This window comes from Cynoglossus semilaevis, chromosome 2, assembly GCF_000523025.1.
Source record: "Cynoglossus semilaevis isolate Cse_v1.0 chromosome 2, Cse_v1.0, whole genome shotgun sequence".
In the NCBI taxonomy this organism is placed as follows: Eukaryota; Metazoa; Chordata; class Actinopteri; order Pleuronectiformes; family Cynoglossidae; genus Cynoglossus; species Cynoglossus semilaevis.
Genome location: NC_024308.1, coordinates 9030871 through 9045413, shown reverse-complemented (window position 1 = coordinate 9045413; position 14543 = coordinate 9030871). Strand labels below are relative to the sequence as shown.

At 37.8% G+C, this 14543-nt stretch overlaps 2 protein-coding genes across 4 annotated transcripts in view; one reads left to right on the top strand and one right to left on the bottom strand.

The window, feature by feature from the left end:
* faf1 (Fas (TNFRSF6) associated factor 1) overlaps window positions 1-4083 on the bottom strand; it is a 51572-nt gene extending 47489 nt beyond the window's left edge. Inside the window, exons 1-2 of one of the 2 annotated variants that reach the window (XM_017031197.2) lie at window positions 3974-4083; window positions 248-316 (exon numbers count right to left, since the gene is read on the bottom strand). Coding sequence is in view for 1 of the 2 variants with exons in the window: in XM_008335709.3 (XP_008333931.1) it covers window positions 248-316; window positions 1232-1291 (129 nt within the window). In the remaining variant the exon portion in view is untranslated. Of the gene's footprint in view, window positions 1-247; window positions 317-1231; window positions 1575-3973 lie in introns of those variants that run through there. The other variant, XM_008335709.3, reaches the window with a different exon arrangement.
* On the top strand, window positions 3232-14236 carry cdkn2c (cyclin-dependent kinase inhibitor 2C (p18, inhibits CDK4)). Of its 2 annotated transcripts, XR_003048892.1 has the most exons (5): window positions 3232-3921; window positions 4909-5100; window positions 7664-8024; window positions 9236-9542; window positions 10558-10746. XR_003048892.1 is itself a non-coding variant. In XM_008335697.3 (3 exons), the coding sequence occupies exons 1-3, from the start codon at window positions 4969-4971 to the stop codon at window positions 11756-11758; spliced, it is 498 nt and encodes a 165-aa protein (XP_008333919.1). In that variant the 5' UTR covers window positions 4942-4968; the 3' UTR covers window positions 11759-14236. The 2 variants fall into 2 exon arrangements, 1 of the variants encoding a protein (XP_008333919.1); XM_008335697.3 differs by lacking the exons at window positions 3232-3921; window positions 9236-9542; window positions 10558-10746 and adding an exon at window positions 11754-14236 and having other exon boundaries at window positions 4942-5100.
* The last annotated feature ends 307 nt before the right edge of the window (window positions 14237-14543 follow it).

Below are 14543 nucleotides of genomic sequence, written 5' to 3'. Positions count from 1 at the left end.
CTAAAAATCAAATCAAATTCTTCCTCAATGACGTGCACATGAGGGGATGCACCTGCTTTGAATATTAAGTTCAGTAAATACATAAAACAGATGAAAGGATACTTTTCAACAGTAAACACTTCTATGAGGCTGGTGCAATTGTATGCTAAATGTGCTCCTGAGTGTTTATTCTCTGACTTGGAGTTAAAACAAACCAAGTAGTTTGACAAACAACAAAGTCCACAGTCTTCAAAGGCCAAAAACTTACCACTAAATCCCAGTTATTGAGTTCTAACAGGGTGATTGCCTCTGCAATGTTGTCAATTCCAGTGCATAACTGTGAGAAAAGAAAATAATATTCAGTTCAACAAAAGCTTTTTAGTACAATTAAATTAAATATTTTAAACATATGCAAATTCATACAATCACCACGGTGACAAAAACAGGGTAGACAGTAATTGTGCTTTTAATCATGCAATCCTGGGTGTTACATTTACAGCCAAATCGCGCAGTAATTACAGGGAGCACCTTCCACTGTAAACCACACAAAAAACCGTGTGTGCAAAGAGAAACCTTAAGTTTTATTAAGAGACATTTAAACAAAGTTATCTCACAGCAGTCCAGTATCGTTGGCTTCCAAGTGTGTACTAAAAGTAAAAGTATGTTTTAAACTAACTGAATGTGATAAAATAAAGCCACTTAAAGGTGGGACCTAAGAAAGTGAACGTTTAAATAACAATTTCATCACCATATAAACGTTTTAAATTATTAATTGTCCAGATAAAGGATTGCATCTGCAACATAGTAAATACAATAACTATAACCATATTAAGCCGGAACACAGTATGGGCTTCAGCCTTGCCTTTGACGGCTGCACTCTGTTTTTACTGAAAAAGACTTTAAAACCCGAGTGGCGAAATGTAAACAACCTGTACTTGGTACGGCAGATACTGGTTCACACGACGATGTCATCTTATGCGGTTTACTGCAACAATACATGAAAATGCACATAGACGCCATGGACAGTCGTGGTGGAGTTTGAGAGATTTTGTTAATTTTCTGTTTAAAGCTGCCCGTCACTCTGTGAGTTAGCTCGATGTGCTAACCACATAATGCTCAGCCCTTCTGTTTACGACTACGGTGATGTTGAGTTAACAGCTGTTTGACAGGTACTCGCAGCTATTTTTCCCGAACTGGCCACTAAGTCACTGAAATCTGTATACCACACACTGGACATACAGGAGACACACACCTGAAAGTTGGCCAAAATCATCTCTCTGTCCATGTTACTGTCGCCGCTTTCGGAGGCCATGGCAATGACTGGCTAAAAGCAAATCTTCCACTGGCTCTCGTCGCTCTCTCGCCTCACAGAGGGGGACGGACTGCGAATAAAACACTATTTTCCACACGGGTCGACGAATGACGAGTTGAAAAATAACCTATAACAACCTCTATCAGAATTTAACAGTATTAAATAGACTAAAATATGCGAAGCAACCTTAGAGTGTTCAGTTTTCTCATATCATTATTGTCAGCTAGTATCGCTTTACGGCAGTCGTAAAGCGGCTGCGGATGTTGTAAAAACTGCTGGCACCAAATGAAAAAGGTGCTCAACAACCTTGATACTAAATTATGGTTTCCACCCTAAATATTTATTGATGCTTTGATGTTCAAAGTCTTAGCCTAGTCTTAACAAAAACTCTGATGTTCTTTTCTTTTATCCACACAAATTCCAAATGTATTCACATAAAAACGCCCATGCAAATGGCACATTTTGTGTCTTTTCTTTAAAAAAGAAAATTAATTTATGTGCAGACGTATGTATACCCTGTCTATACTCTACCTAGATAATATTTTTTTTATTTTACCTTTTTACATTTGGTTTTACATGAAAACTAAATATCACAGTTAATGTAAAAGACTAGAAGATTTTCTAGACCAAGGATCGCCTAAATTATCTTAGACTGTGAATACTGTGGGATGTCAAACCAAAATGTCAAATATTCAGTCACCTTCAAATCTAGGCTAGATTAAGATATCAGCTAGCTATGTTAGATCATCATCTGCTTTTTCTTTCTGGGGTTTAATGGTAGCTCCACATCCTATGAGTTGCATTATTGCCATCAAACAATTCACAGACACACACTTACTTAAACAGAGATTTCTGACTGACTTCCATCAGTACATACTCATTCTGCCAGTGACAAATAATTCAAAGAACCTGGATTAAAATGACAGAAATCTTTGATGTTTGCAAAAGAAAAAAAAAGTGGAAGTTCCTTCCATTAGCCGCTCGGTGTATGTCAACCTAACTCTGGTCTATCTGTCTACAAATTGTCTATTGAGTGATCACAAATTTATATGGAGACAAAAATATCATGATAATAATTAGACTACACAACAATTACATGCTTCACATCAAGAATCACCGACTGGACAACATGGTGGTAAATGTTGGTAGAACACTTGCCTTTACTGCAAGAATACTCCTGTTCCCCAGCCATTATGCAATGAGGTTGATAGGAAATTCTAAAATGACTATAGGTGTGATGTGATGAATTTGAATGGTTGTTTATCTCTGTACGTTTTCCTGAGATGGACTGTTGAACCGTAACTGTAACTGGTGAACTGTAATCAATTCACACTTATCCGATTGGGGTCTGATTTGGTGCAAAAACTTCCAACCTCATTGACTGCCTGCCACTAAGGTCAGGTCAGGTGTGTTTCCCTCACACACTCGCAGACTCATGCCCAACAAGTGCAGAGTAGTTTGTCCAACTCAGAATTGTTGAAAATATTTGGTAAAGAATCTCAACTCAACAAAAGTGTAAAATATCTTTCACTTGCTGACCAGTCCTTGAAACAACAAGTTTGGGGCAGTAGTGTCTTAGTGGGTCTGGAAGGCCTCAGGTTCGAGTCCACCAGCTGCCAAGTTACCACTGAGGTGCTCTGAGTATGGCACCATCCCCACACACTCCCTCACTGTTCACTGTGGTGATGGGTTAAAGGAAGAGGTCACATTTTTATGTGTGCAGTGGTGTGCTGTGTCACAATGACAAGTAGTTCACTTTCCTTCTTTTGGAGACCACTGGTATAGATGTGACTACTCCATAACAGACTAATGTTTCTGTAATTGGTTTTTAGTTATTCAAGCTACAAATATTGTTCATTGCTGTATAATAAAAAAACGTTTAATTTCTCAGATTAAGAAACTCTGCTGCATGGACTTTACTAAATGCTTTTTAAGATCCTGCGGGCCACACAAAACGGGTTGGCGGGCCGCATTTGGCCCCGGGCCTTGAGTTGGACACGTATGATCTAGACGTTTAATGCTCCTATATTAGTATATTATATTAGTATAGTAGGAGTACAATGGTTTCTGTTATCGTCCCTTAGTCTGAGCGGGCTCGCTCTAGGACTTTTTTTTAATCAAACATTATCGTGTACAAATAGTCTGTCACTAGAGGGCGGCATAGGGCCAGGAAAGTGACAACCGGCGTTCTGTGACGATGGCTGACAGACGAGCCATGTATTTCTCATTGACTATAAACAACAGAGCAAAAAATAAAAATATTTGAAAACAGGACAGAACGAATTGAATATAAATGCTTTGAGATATGAGATTAAATCCATTCAGCACATTGTTGTTACCGTGATAAAGATACATTTTCTCATCTTGATGCGTTTGCAGCAGCAGTTACTTTTTCCTCTTCATAAACCCGCCTCTGTCCTCCTGTCCAATCAAGACATCTAACCTTTGGTATGAATTTTAAACTACACTGATACGGCTGAGCGGTGAAGGGTAACGGATCTGCTTTATATACAGCCCACGTTTAACGTTGACATGAACCTACCCGGCGATATGCGTCCACTGTTTGGACAATCACAGCCAAAATGTGAGTGAGATGATTCTCAGCGACAAACGGCGGATCATCCGAGTGGGTATGTGTGAGAATGAATTTGTGCGGATGGTTGTTGTGGATTCTTCCCTCACCTCCTGTGACCTCCTCTCGTCTGCTCCTCTCAGCCTCCATTCTTCATCTGCTGCATCTTAGGACGGACGACAACGCTCTTGCTGCTGCTTCTTCTTTTCAACATTTTAGCAAATTATTTTGAATATGAGCGGGAAGTGACTGTCAGTGACATCACATCCTTTGATGTTAAATATGCGCAGCTTTGACCTTTTTTTGGATTCGTTTCTTTATCCATCCGTGGGGTTTTGCTGGCTGTAATATTTCTAGGGGGAAGAGTTCCCGTTTAGTTCCTTAGCTGACCTGTTGTGCGGAAGAGTTTTTAATCTCAGTAAGGCGGGTTTATTCGTTATATTTTTTTTAAGTAAATTTTACCCAGCGTGGATTTTGTGTTGAGTTTATTACCGTCGCTGACTTACCGCTTACAATGAGTAAAAAAAACACGTGTTGGTGAAAAACATTATGAAAAATCTGCAGAATATTTAATTAGCTGTGAAACGAATTGTTTTCTTTCTGCATTTGTTACTTTTAGCATCGTCTTTAAGATGAACAGAACACGTGACGTAATTCCTGATGGGTTTTGTTTGTTTTTTAATTGTTTTGCCAACAATAGTGAAGGTCGCTTTTATACTGGCGTGTAACTCGCGACCTTTTGTTTAATGAAAAGTCTCCAGTGGAAAAGTATGTTATGTCTGGACGCAATATGTCGTGTTTGCATGAAGTGTATGCTAATATGTAAACAGACTGTTTCAGTTTTGAATAGAGTCTTTGCTTAATTGCACAGAAAATAGTTCTGGCATTTATAGTATTTATAATACGTTTCCTAGAGTGGGGTTTTTCCACCTCACCACAAGTTTACTGTATATGGTGAAACGGGGGTGGTGTCTAATAGAACACACAGGCACACATCATACCACCTAGCAACGTGGATCCATTATTCTTTGTCACTCACACCCAGAAAAACGTCTTCCACCGACCTCCATCTGCCTTTTCCATATTCTTATATTTTTGGACAAGAATGGATGACCAGACAATGGCTGACAAGCTCTGCACTGCTTCTGCCTGTGGACATCTTGATAAAGTCTTGTTTTTACTGCAAAGTGGAGCTGATGTCAGTGGAATTAACAAATACGGGAGAACTGCACTGCAGGTTAGAGGAGAACTTCTTTCATTTTTATCATTTCAACTGCACTTTATTTTCTTTTATTTTCTTCAAAAACGTGTGGTCAAACCTTAGACCAGGGGTCACCAACGTGGCGTCCGGGGTCGCCTGTTAGCCCTCGTGGTCTACCTACGGTTTGTTTTAAGAAATAAAAGTAGTCAACAAGAGGGTGAAACGTTGTACTGTTACTGTGCTTTTTGAACCAGTTCCAGCTGCAATGATATTCAAATGGGTGCAATGACTCTACTGCTGTCTGTCCCAGTACTTATTACATTATTACATTGTTCAGGAAGTCTGTATCAAACAAGTAGCTCTTCGTATTACTGAGTACCCTAGAAGTAGCTCTCAATTTCAAAAAAGTTGGTGACCCCTGCCTTAGACTCACATGTGAGAAACAACTCTTTTTAAAAAACGTTTTTTTGTTAACTAATATTATTGGAGGATTATTTTAAATAGTATTATATTGTGTTTGTTTACTAATAGAATATAATCACAGTCACATTTGTACTGTCATGTTAATTCAGCAATCACATGTGAACTGTACACATATGGGGGAAAGTGGCTAACCTAATCCTCCTCTAACTCGTTTTGGATAAAAGCATCTGCTAAATGCATAAATGTAAATGTAAACAAAATTTAAAAAAAACAAATCAAATTAGCATAAATGTGTAATGACGAACCAATCTCATTTAATGCCCTTTGCCTTTTGTTTTTTACCCACGTGCAATTTGCCTGATCTCTTTGTAACAGTTAGTTCCCTTTTCATATTGCCCCTCTGAGTTGTTTAGATTTGGGGGGGTTTAATATTGGACGTTGAGATATATGGTCATTATTGTGATAAACTCTACATTGGCCAAGTTTTAGTGATTTTGAAAACAGGCTTAACCTTAAATTTCAAGATTATATCCTGATGTATGAAACAATAATGAGGACAGATGTGTATTTAAGCTAAAGGCTACTGTGTTAAGTATTTTTAGGCCACAAAAGGAATGTGGAAACAAAATGGTCTTTCTCTTTAAAAAATGATCAGGGATTTAAGATGTTTTGTTCTCATCCTCATCTCGAGCATGATGAGCCCTTTTTGCCATGTCACTCTAGACAAAATGGTGGAAATCAGGAAATGGAGGCTGAGTCTGTTGTTTTAAAATCCATGCGTTTGCAGTTATTTTAACTCTAAGTGGCTATTTTACAAACGTTTTTGTTATTTTCTGACAACATGTCCTTATAAAAAAGAAAATCAATAAATTACACCAAGGCCACAGACTCCTTGATTCATCATAAAATACACAGGCCCAATAAATTTACCCAAAACTGATTAAAAAAAATGATATTCTTGTATCATCAGATTTTAGTTACATATAAACATAAAATATAAACACAAAGTGGACATAATAATGTGCAAAAAAGTGGTCCATTCTTTATCCTTGGACCTCTGATGTCAAATATATGGCCCAGGCCTCAAATACCAGGTGCACTGTTTTCAAGAGGTGCATTTGCCTAATAAAAGGGACATAAAGGCCATGTTTTTATGACAAACAATATGTTTTAAAAGTGTAAAAAATGTTACAAGGCCTGAAAGCTAACCCTATGCAAGTTTATGTGAATTGCAAGTTTATTAGCCAATGAACAGAACAGCAAGGCAATATAAAACAACAAATTAAAACATCAATAAATGTTACAAAAAACATTATTGTAATTTGAGGTAGGACTTAGACCAATGTGTGAGTAGAATTAGCTAAAAGATACGTTTATAGCCCCATGAAAGCTAATTATTGTAAAAACAAAACAAACAAAAACTTGCAAAAAGAAAAAATAATATCTAAATATTTGGCCCAAAAAACACGTGGATAAAAAAAAAAACATTGAAAATGTAAAAGAAATGGGGAAAAGGCTAAATCCATCCAAGGATTACTGTTCATTAGACCATATGATTTTAACCTTCCTCTTTCTTTTGTCATCATACTGACATGTTAAAAATATTGTATTGCACATATAGATCCTGATTATATCACCATCCAAAATATTTGTCCTTCATTATATAGTATATGTAGTGGAGTCTTAAATCTCAAACATGAGAGTAATCTTTTTGTAAAATTCTATAAAATATATCTAATTAAAAATTAAGTAAAAAATATGATCATTTATTATTATTATCATTGTTTTATTATTAAAGTGGTAGGAAAAGTACAACTGCCACGTACTGTTAACACGGCCAGTAGAGGAAAGGAAGGTTGTTTGTTTTTTTCTTAATGAACCACAGGAAACGAAGTGAGTTTATTGATGTATTAAAAAAAATAAAACAGACGTCCTGCTACTTATGCTCTTTGGCATGGCCCTGCTGCTCTGACAAGAAAGCAAAGTGTTTATCGCTCTGCGACCTCAACAACAATTTATGCGCCTAAAATTTGCGCTCTTGCGAATACAACTTGTATCTGAATAACTGTACACCTGTTTGGAGACACCCGCGGCCCTCGCTTTGGTTCGCAGTTTGCACATTTTTAGCGACTGTTGTAAACATGATTGTCCCAATATCTTCCCTATATTTTTGCAGGTGGTTAAATTGAGTTGCCCCGACTTGGTTAAGGTCCTGCTCAATAAGGGCGCAAACCCAGACTTACGTGACCCTGTCCTAGGCCTCACCGTGACGCATGATGCGGCGCGCGAAGGCTTCGATGACACAGTGAGCGTCCTCCTGCAACACGGGGCGAATCCGAACCTGTTGGATGATCGCGGTAACCTGCCGCTGCACCTGGCTGCCAAGGAGGGTAACCTGGAGGTGGTCCGGCTGCTCCTGGGGTTCACCGAGAACCCAAGCGCGACAAACGCCCAGGGGCGCACCGCCCGACAACTGGCTCAGGACCACGGCAAGACTCAGACAGCCGAGCTGATCGACGAGTATCTGAACAACGCACGTAAGTCCATCCTTTTATTAACCAATTAAACCATTTTTTAATGGTGGATTGGTGCAAATTGGGCTTTGACATAAATTACATCATAACCTAACATGCCGTCACATTGGTCTTTTGACATACCACATCAGGGATGTCCATACTGTTTTGGCTTTGGAGCCAAAATTCACACGACCTGGCTATAGTGATCTACCTTTATTGAAAATGATAAATATAGAGCAGGGGTCACCAACGGGGCACCTGGCAGTCCCCCGTGTGTCCGTGCGGTGTGTTCTAAAAATAAAAGTAGTCAACGAAAGGTTCATGATATACTGTATACATGTACTCATGTTAAACCTAACACACTTCATAAATACATTATATGTTGGGGTACTGATAAAATGCATGAAGCTCTGGCACAACATAATTTTATTCTTGCAGTATATGACACTACTACACACAACAAAATTAGATTTAGATATAATTTAATTTTAATTGCTCATGATCTACCAGCGCTCCATTTGCAATCAACTGGTAAATCCTGATCCACTTATTGGCCACCCCTGTACCACATATACATCTGTTAAATAAATATATTTGCGTTACTGCAACACGGAAACCCGAATGGACAACAATGTAACATTAAACACATATATAATAATAATAATAATTATTATTATTATTATTATTATTATTATTATAAACTCTCAAAAACACCCGGTTTCAGTCCATAATAACGTTACCAACAAATAAGAATGTGACTATTACATAAATACAATACAGTAAAGCGCGTTGCAGTCTGTCAATGCTTTCCTTATTATTAGTATTATTAATATTGTTATTATTAGAAATGCATTATCTTACATTCCAAACGTGTTGATATCGGTAGATCACGTTATAATAGGATTAGAAGCGGAGATCTACATTCTTGATTTGACTGACACTTCTTTGTCACACTCAGAACAGCCGGTTGTGAATTGTATTGTAAATTGAAAGTGTGATTATGATTTTTTACGTTTCAGTTTTAGCTTATTTAAAAAGTACCGCTCTGTGATGGTCACAAACTGTGGTTAAGTAGCGCTTCTTAGAGAGCTGATATGTCGCTATATGACTGTTGTGATATGGAAGAACCTGGAAGGCCATGGTTGGTACCGTAGCAGTCGCAACGCTACCTCCAGGTGGCGCCAAAATGGAAGCACAAAAGATTGTAACCTTCATTATTTCTATACTTTCAGCTCGTCACTTCATTACCGGTCGCCACAGCTGTAGTCCATGTAGTCATGTACGGCAGCTAGTTAATAACACACTTTAAACTAAAAAAGAGAGTAGTTTAACGACAAAACATAGTCGATGAAATACCATACGTTCTACATCCCTTCCCTCGGCTGGTTGCATCTGCTGTCTGAGAAGATGGTTAAAGATGGAGTCCTTAATCCAGGAAGCGGTTAAATAACGATGATAACGTCCGAACGAAGCGAACTCTCTGGTGCCCAAGGAAGGTAAAAGAAAAGAAGAGGAGAGGAGGCCGCGACAAAGACACAGGTACAGTGAAAAATAATCTCAAAAAATTTTAACCGGTTGCATTGCATTATGCTATGTTGCTAAGTGCCGTATAAAATTATTTTAAAGCGACGGGAGCCTTGAACCTAACGTGGTAGATATGCTAATAAATAAGTAGCTCGTTTTAACGTCAAATCATCTTACTGGAGCCAGGCAGGGGCAAAGACATCCGTTGAAAAGCTATATTGTAGGTTATAAATGCCCCCTAATATTTTTCAGGTGTTTCCTTTTGATAGGAAGAGACCGTTTAGCAGCAAGTGTTTTTTAACATGTCTACATTTGAATTGATATGTAGCTTTTCTATCTTCCGCCATTTTATAATAGTAAATTCCCCCCTTGGCTTCATTAGGACTTTTTTATATTTCATAGCTGTAGGCCTAGATTTTTGCTGTGTTGCAGATCATACAATAGTGTGTAAAGTATGTTTATAGTGCTAAACGTTCCATACTGCATAGCTACAGTATGACCCGCCTGTTCAAATAGTGGCACACGGATCCTTTGAGACGCATACGCAATGTAAAGTGGCCCAGTCTGTTGTCATTTTAGCAACTCAGAGAAATTGATAATTGGTAGGTCATTCAAAATTTCTACAGTAGAACAGGTCATAAATGCAATGTTCTTGGTAGCCTAGAACCACACAATGGACGGCGTATCCCTCGTGTGCCTAAAAGTGTTACCAGTAGTAACGTGACCTTCTTAAAGCAAGTTCTTAATGAAAATAGTTAGTTTGACTCTGGACTGAAAAGTTTTGCTTTATTTTAGACGCTCACTCCAGGGACTAAGGTGATATATTTATTTTGTGTTCAGGTATGGGGTTACATTTTTTCTTTCTTTCTTTTTTCATTACATCAGTATGATTTGTTTAAATAAATACATTTAAATAGCCCTGTCACGGGACAGCAGGCTTCTGCTTCTTTGCATTTTGCATGTCTAAAGTAGACATTGTTTAAAACACCTGAACAGCCAGTGATGTCACCTAGTCCTCCTTCTTTTTTAGATGCCATGCTGAAACACCTGAATCCCACCCCTGCACTGTGTATCCACAGAGATCCAGACTTCAGCGACAACTTTAGCAACAAATTCTATGGTTTATTTTGTATTCGTTCATTTGTATTTAATTCTGTGCTGGTAATTTATTGTATCTGCTGTCATTTTTTAAAATAAATTAAAGGAAGACAAAGATAAATATTTTGTGTTGTAAATTGGGAGTGGGATTCAGTGGAATGCGAGGAGGGCTCTAACCCAGGGCGCTAAAGTATTTAGGTAAGGCACACACATATTCTGCCCATGCGTAAAAATGTGTTACAAATAAGGATTTAACGATGCGTCATGAATTGGTTAAAATCGATACTAATACGTGACAATTAGCATTGGTTAATATATATTTTTTAAAAATCGCATCAAGACTTAAGAAATAATTTGCGGTATCTAAATAAGTCACTGGTCACACCATTAGACTACAAAAACCGACGTTTTTAGGCGCTAAGTGGCAGTATGCGCCTAAAACGTAGGGTCGTGACGCGCTATTAAAGCTGTCACGTCCCTACGTTGCCAAAGTTACATAAGAACTTCTTCTTGACTTCTACAGTCACAGTATTTTCTGTAGAGAAATGAAATATTTCCAGTTCATTGTCAAGATATTGACTGCGAGGTAAATAATGTGTTTAAAAATCGTGATAAAACCGTAATGTGAACAAAATATTATCTATCATGTTGTATCTTAAGGTGAGTGCATTGTTGCAGCCCTAGATACAAATGTTTTAATTTAATTAATGTCACTAATTATTTTGACAGCTCATTTAATATAAAAACATTGTTTCTTAATGCAGGGTAACAGCAAATGAAAGCATTATTGATACTGATGGGTAATAATAATAATATAATAAGGCCAAGGGGTAAACCTGCTTCTTTTGAGTCCATACAGACAGCAGAAACAATGTAGGTGCAAAATCACCACAGTAGGATGTGATATTTTTTGTTCTAATTAAATGAACATAACTAGAATACCAACAATACTGTACATTCCTTTTTTTCATGGTGGTATAGTTATGATATCCAGTTTCCATTTGTCCAATGACTATATTTAACATGTTTGATTTTGTTCTTCACGTGTTCATTCATTTTCATGCCTTTTTTTATCACTGTAGTTTAAGACAGACATCATTCCTCTTTCTTTGTTTCTTTCTTCTGCAGACTAGAAAGGATTAAGAAGAGAACGATTGCTGTTACAGCTGTTGAGCCGTTTCGACCGTCCTTCTGACTCTTCTGACTCATATACCTTGCAAACGCAATGCTGCTTTAACATTTTAGAATCAAGTCATTGATTTTAGAACATCCACACTTTAATATGCTATTTAGAGTCCCAGCAAATCACACAAGGCTTTAGATTTGCTTTTGTAAGTTTCATCTTCCCTGTTTATCCTTGAGTTACACTTATTTATCAGTCTTTTTTTAAAAATATCTGTGCCCTTCAGCGAGTACTAAACAAACAGGATGTGCTCTTCTGAGGCACCTCCAATGACTGGAAGTCATATCACTAGCTGTGTGTGGTTCTCTATCGTTAGCTATGTGTGGTTTTCACACTTTATTTTTCCAGGGCTTAAAAAAATAGAACTGCATTCTGGAACAGGTAACCAATGTGTTCAAATGTAAGCTTAATATATTCTCAAATATTCTCTCTATTCTCTGTATCTCGCCGTGCTTCATTCTCAGTTTTTCATTATCCGGAAGCAGTAGCTCACATGGTTGAATTCATGTCTGAATTACTAGTGAAAACAACAAAGATGTGTCACGTGTTGATAGCCACAGTGTGTGAAACTAAAACTAACTTCCTTTCATGCTCATGAAGTCCTTGCAGTCAAGAAGCTACATGCTCCATTTAGTCACATACACAATGTTATTGCAACAACATCAATAGTAACCCTAGTGGAGTATGCAGATTCGTGAAAGAAAAAAAAATCTATAAAAAATTACCTTTAAGTTATGGCTGTACTACAAAATGACAAAGGCCATTCTTTGTTTTTACTACTCTTTCTCTCTGACTCCCTGTGAGTATTTGATAAGCTGCAGCTCGGTTCAGCTGCTTGGTGGGGTGTCTGGCTCAAATGTCATCTCCAGATAGTATAATATTCAGTCATTTATTCATTCTTTTATATTCTAGCTGTTTATAATTCTCTGAGTAGCAGTGAGATTGGAACCATCTTGGACAGTTCACCAGTCTATCATTGGGCCACGTACTTAGACATTCAAATATACAAAGAGCAAGAAATCTTATCCTAAGAACTTTCCAAAGGACTGCCACCAAGAAAATGTGAAATAAAAGGAGAAGCGCACTACATTCAGAATAGGCCCCTTTTTCAGAATAGACTGTGAAGAAGCATCACTCATCTCATTCAGCATCATATGTGTACACTGTAATTATTTATGATGAGTGCATTTGAAATCATCTTGTACTGGTTCACCCAAAGACAATGGTTGGTTGAATACTTATACGTCCCTCTGTGTTCTGTTTATCTCTGCTGCTCTGTGTGGGAATGTGAAAATGAAAGCTATCAAATAAAGTGAACCAACCTTTAACACCTGGTGTTTGTCTGCTTCATTCATGTGTTTCACATCATTCACAAAACAAAATGAATGGTTATGTTTGATGTGCTCCTTAGGAAAATACTTCAGTTGCTCATTAATAACAGCTATATAATGATACTCAACGAAGCAAGCAGCTTCGATACTGATATAAAAAAAACCGTTGGGAGCCAACACACAGATCCATGCCAAAAACAGATAATGTTTTAAATAAAACCCCACCATCTTTGAGTCCACTCATGCCTCAGGCTTTTTTTCCCTTTTAGAGTAAACCTTTTTCTAAGAATAAAAAACACCCTTTGCAAGTCTTCTCTTTCAATTATTTAATCTTAACATGTCCCCTGTACTGTGCACTGTCTGCAAATGTGAGCCAAAATCTGTTACCAGAAACCGTGACGTATCGATAGGAACTGTTATGAATAGACACACACACAATCCACAATGAACAGCGAGCAGTGTTTTGAACTGTTATTTCAGTTAGTGTCATCTAGGTCGTTGTGGTTTTTGGTTATCTCTGAGAGAAGTACACTAGCTTTAGCTCCAAGTAATCAATTTCAATTTGAATATTTTCATGACTTACCCCACATAGCGGTGCTGTTTTTGTGGTTTGTATCCCCCTGTTCAACAAGAATAACAGTTTGGTAGGAACAGTGTTTTAAACGTTTTAATCATTGGACAGACCCCTTTAAGTGGTGCTTTGGCCCAGAGGCAATGTCTCTGGAACCCCAGGGTTCACCTCACGATGTACTGGTACGGTGCAATGTGATTTGGGTGATGGTCGTGGAGACTGCTGCCCCCACGACCCAGTAATGGATAAGTGGATGAAAATGGATGGATGGATGGACATACCCCTTCACTGCCTGTTTATAAAACCTATACTGCACTTATTTGTCACTTGCTTTTACCACCTGTTGAGTCTTTTCATGTTAACTGTAGTGATTTGTTTAGTCTTTGTTTAGCCACATGATCTTTAAGTTGTAATGTCGAATGGCTGTGTTTTTGCACATTGTCCTTTTAAATGTGCCTCAGAAGTAGAACTGAATGGTACCGAGTTTATGACCTCAGTGTTCCGTCCATCCATCTAGTTAACAACAGTCCAGTGTGGATAAAAGACCTCTTCCATCACCAACTTTCCTTTTTGTGCTTCTCACTAAAGTATTACAAAACCTGATACAGTGCACTGTTGTCGTCATTTAAATAGCTGAAATACTTTTTCAGTTGTTGGTAAAATCAAAAAAAGAGAGTTCAACAAATCTGAGCAATACGTACACAGAAGTATCAGGTGAGTAAATGTTTCCTTGTGCTTTATAACTGTTCACTGGTGGTTTTAAAGGTTCAGGTTATGGGTACGCTGTACATTTAAAACATTCAGTGATGTTGTAATGTATAAAATACTACCCT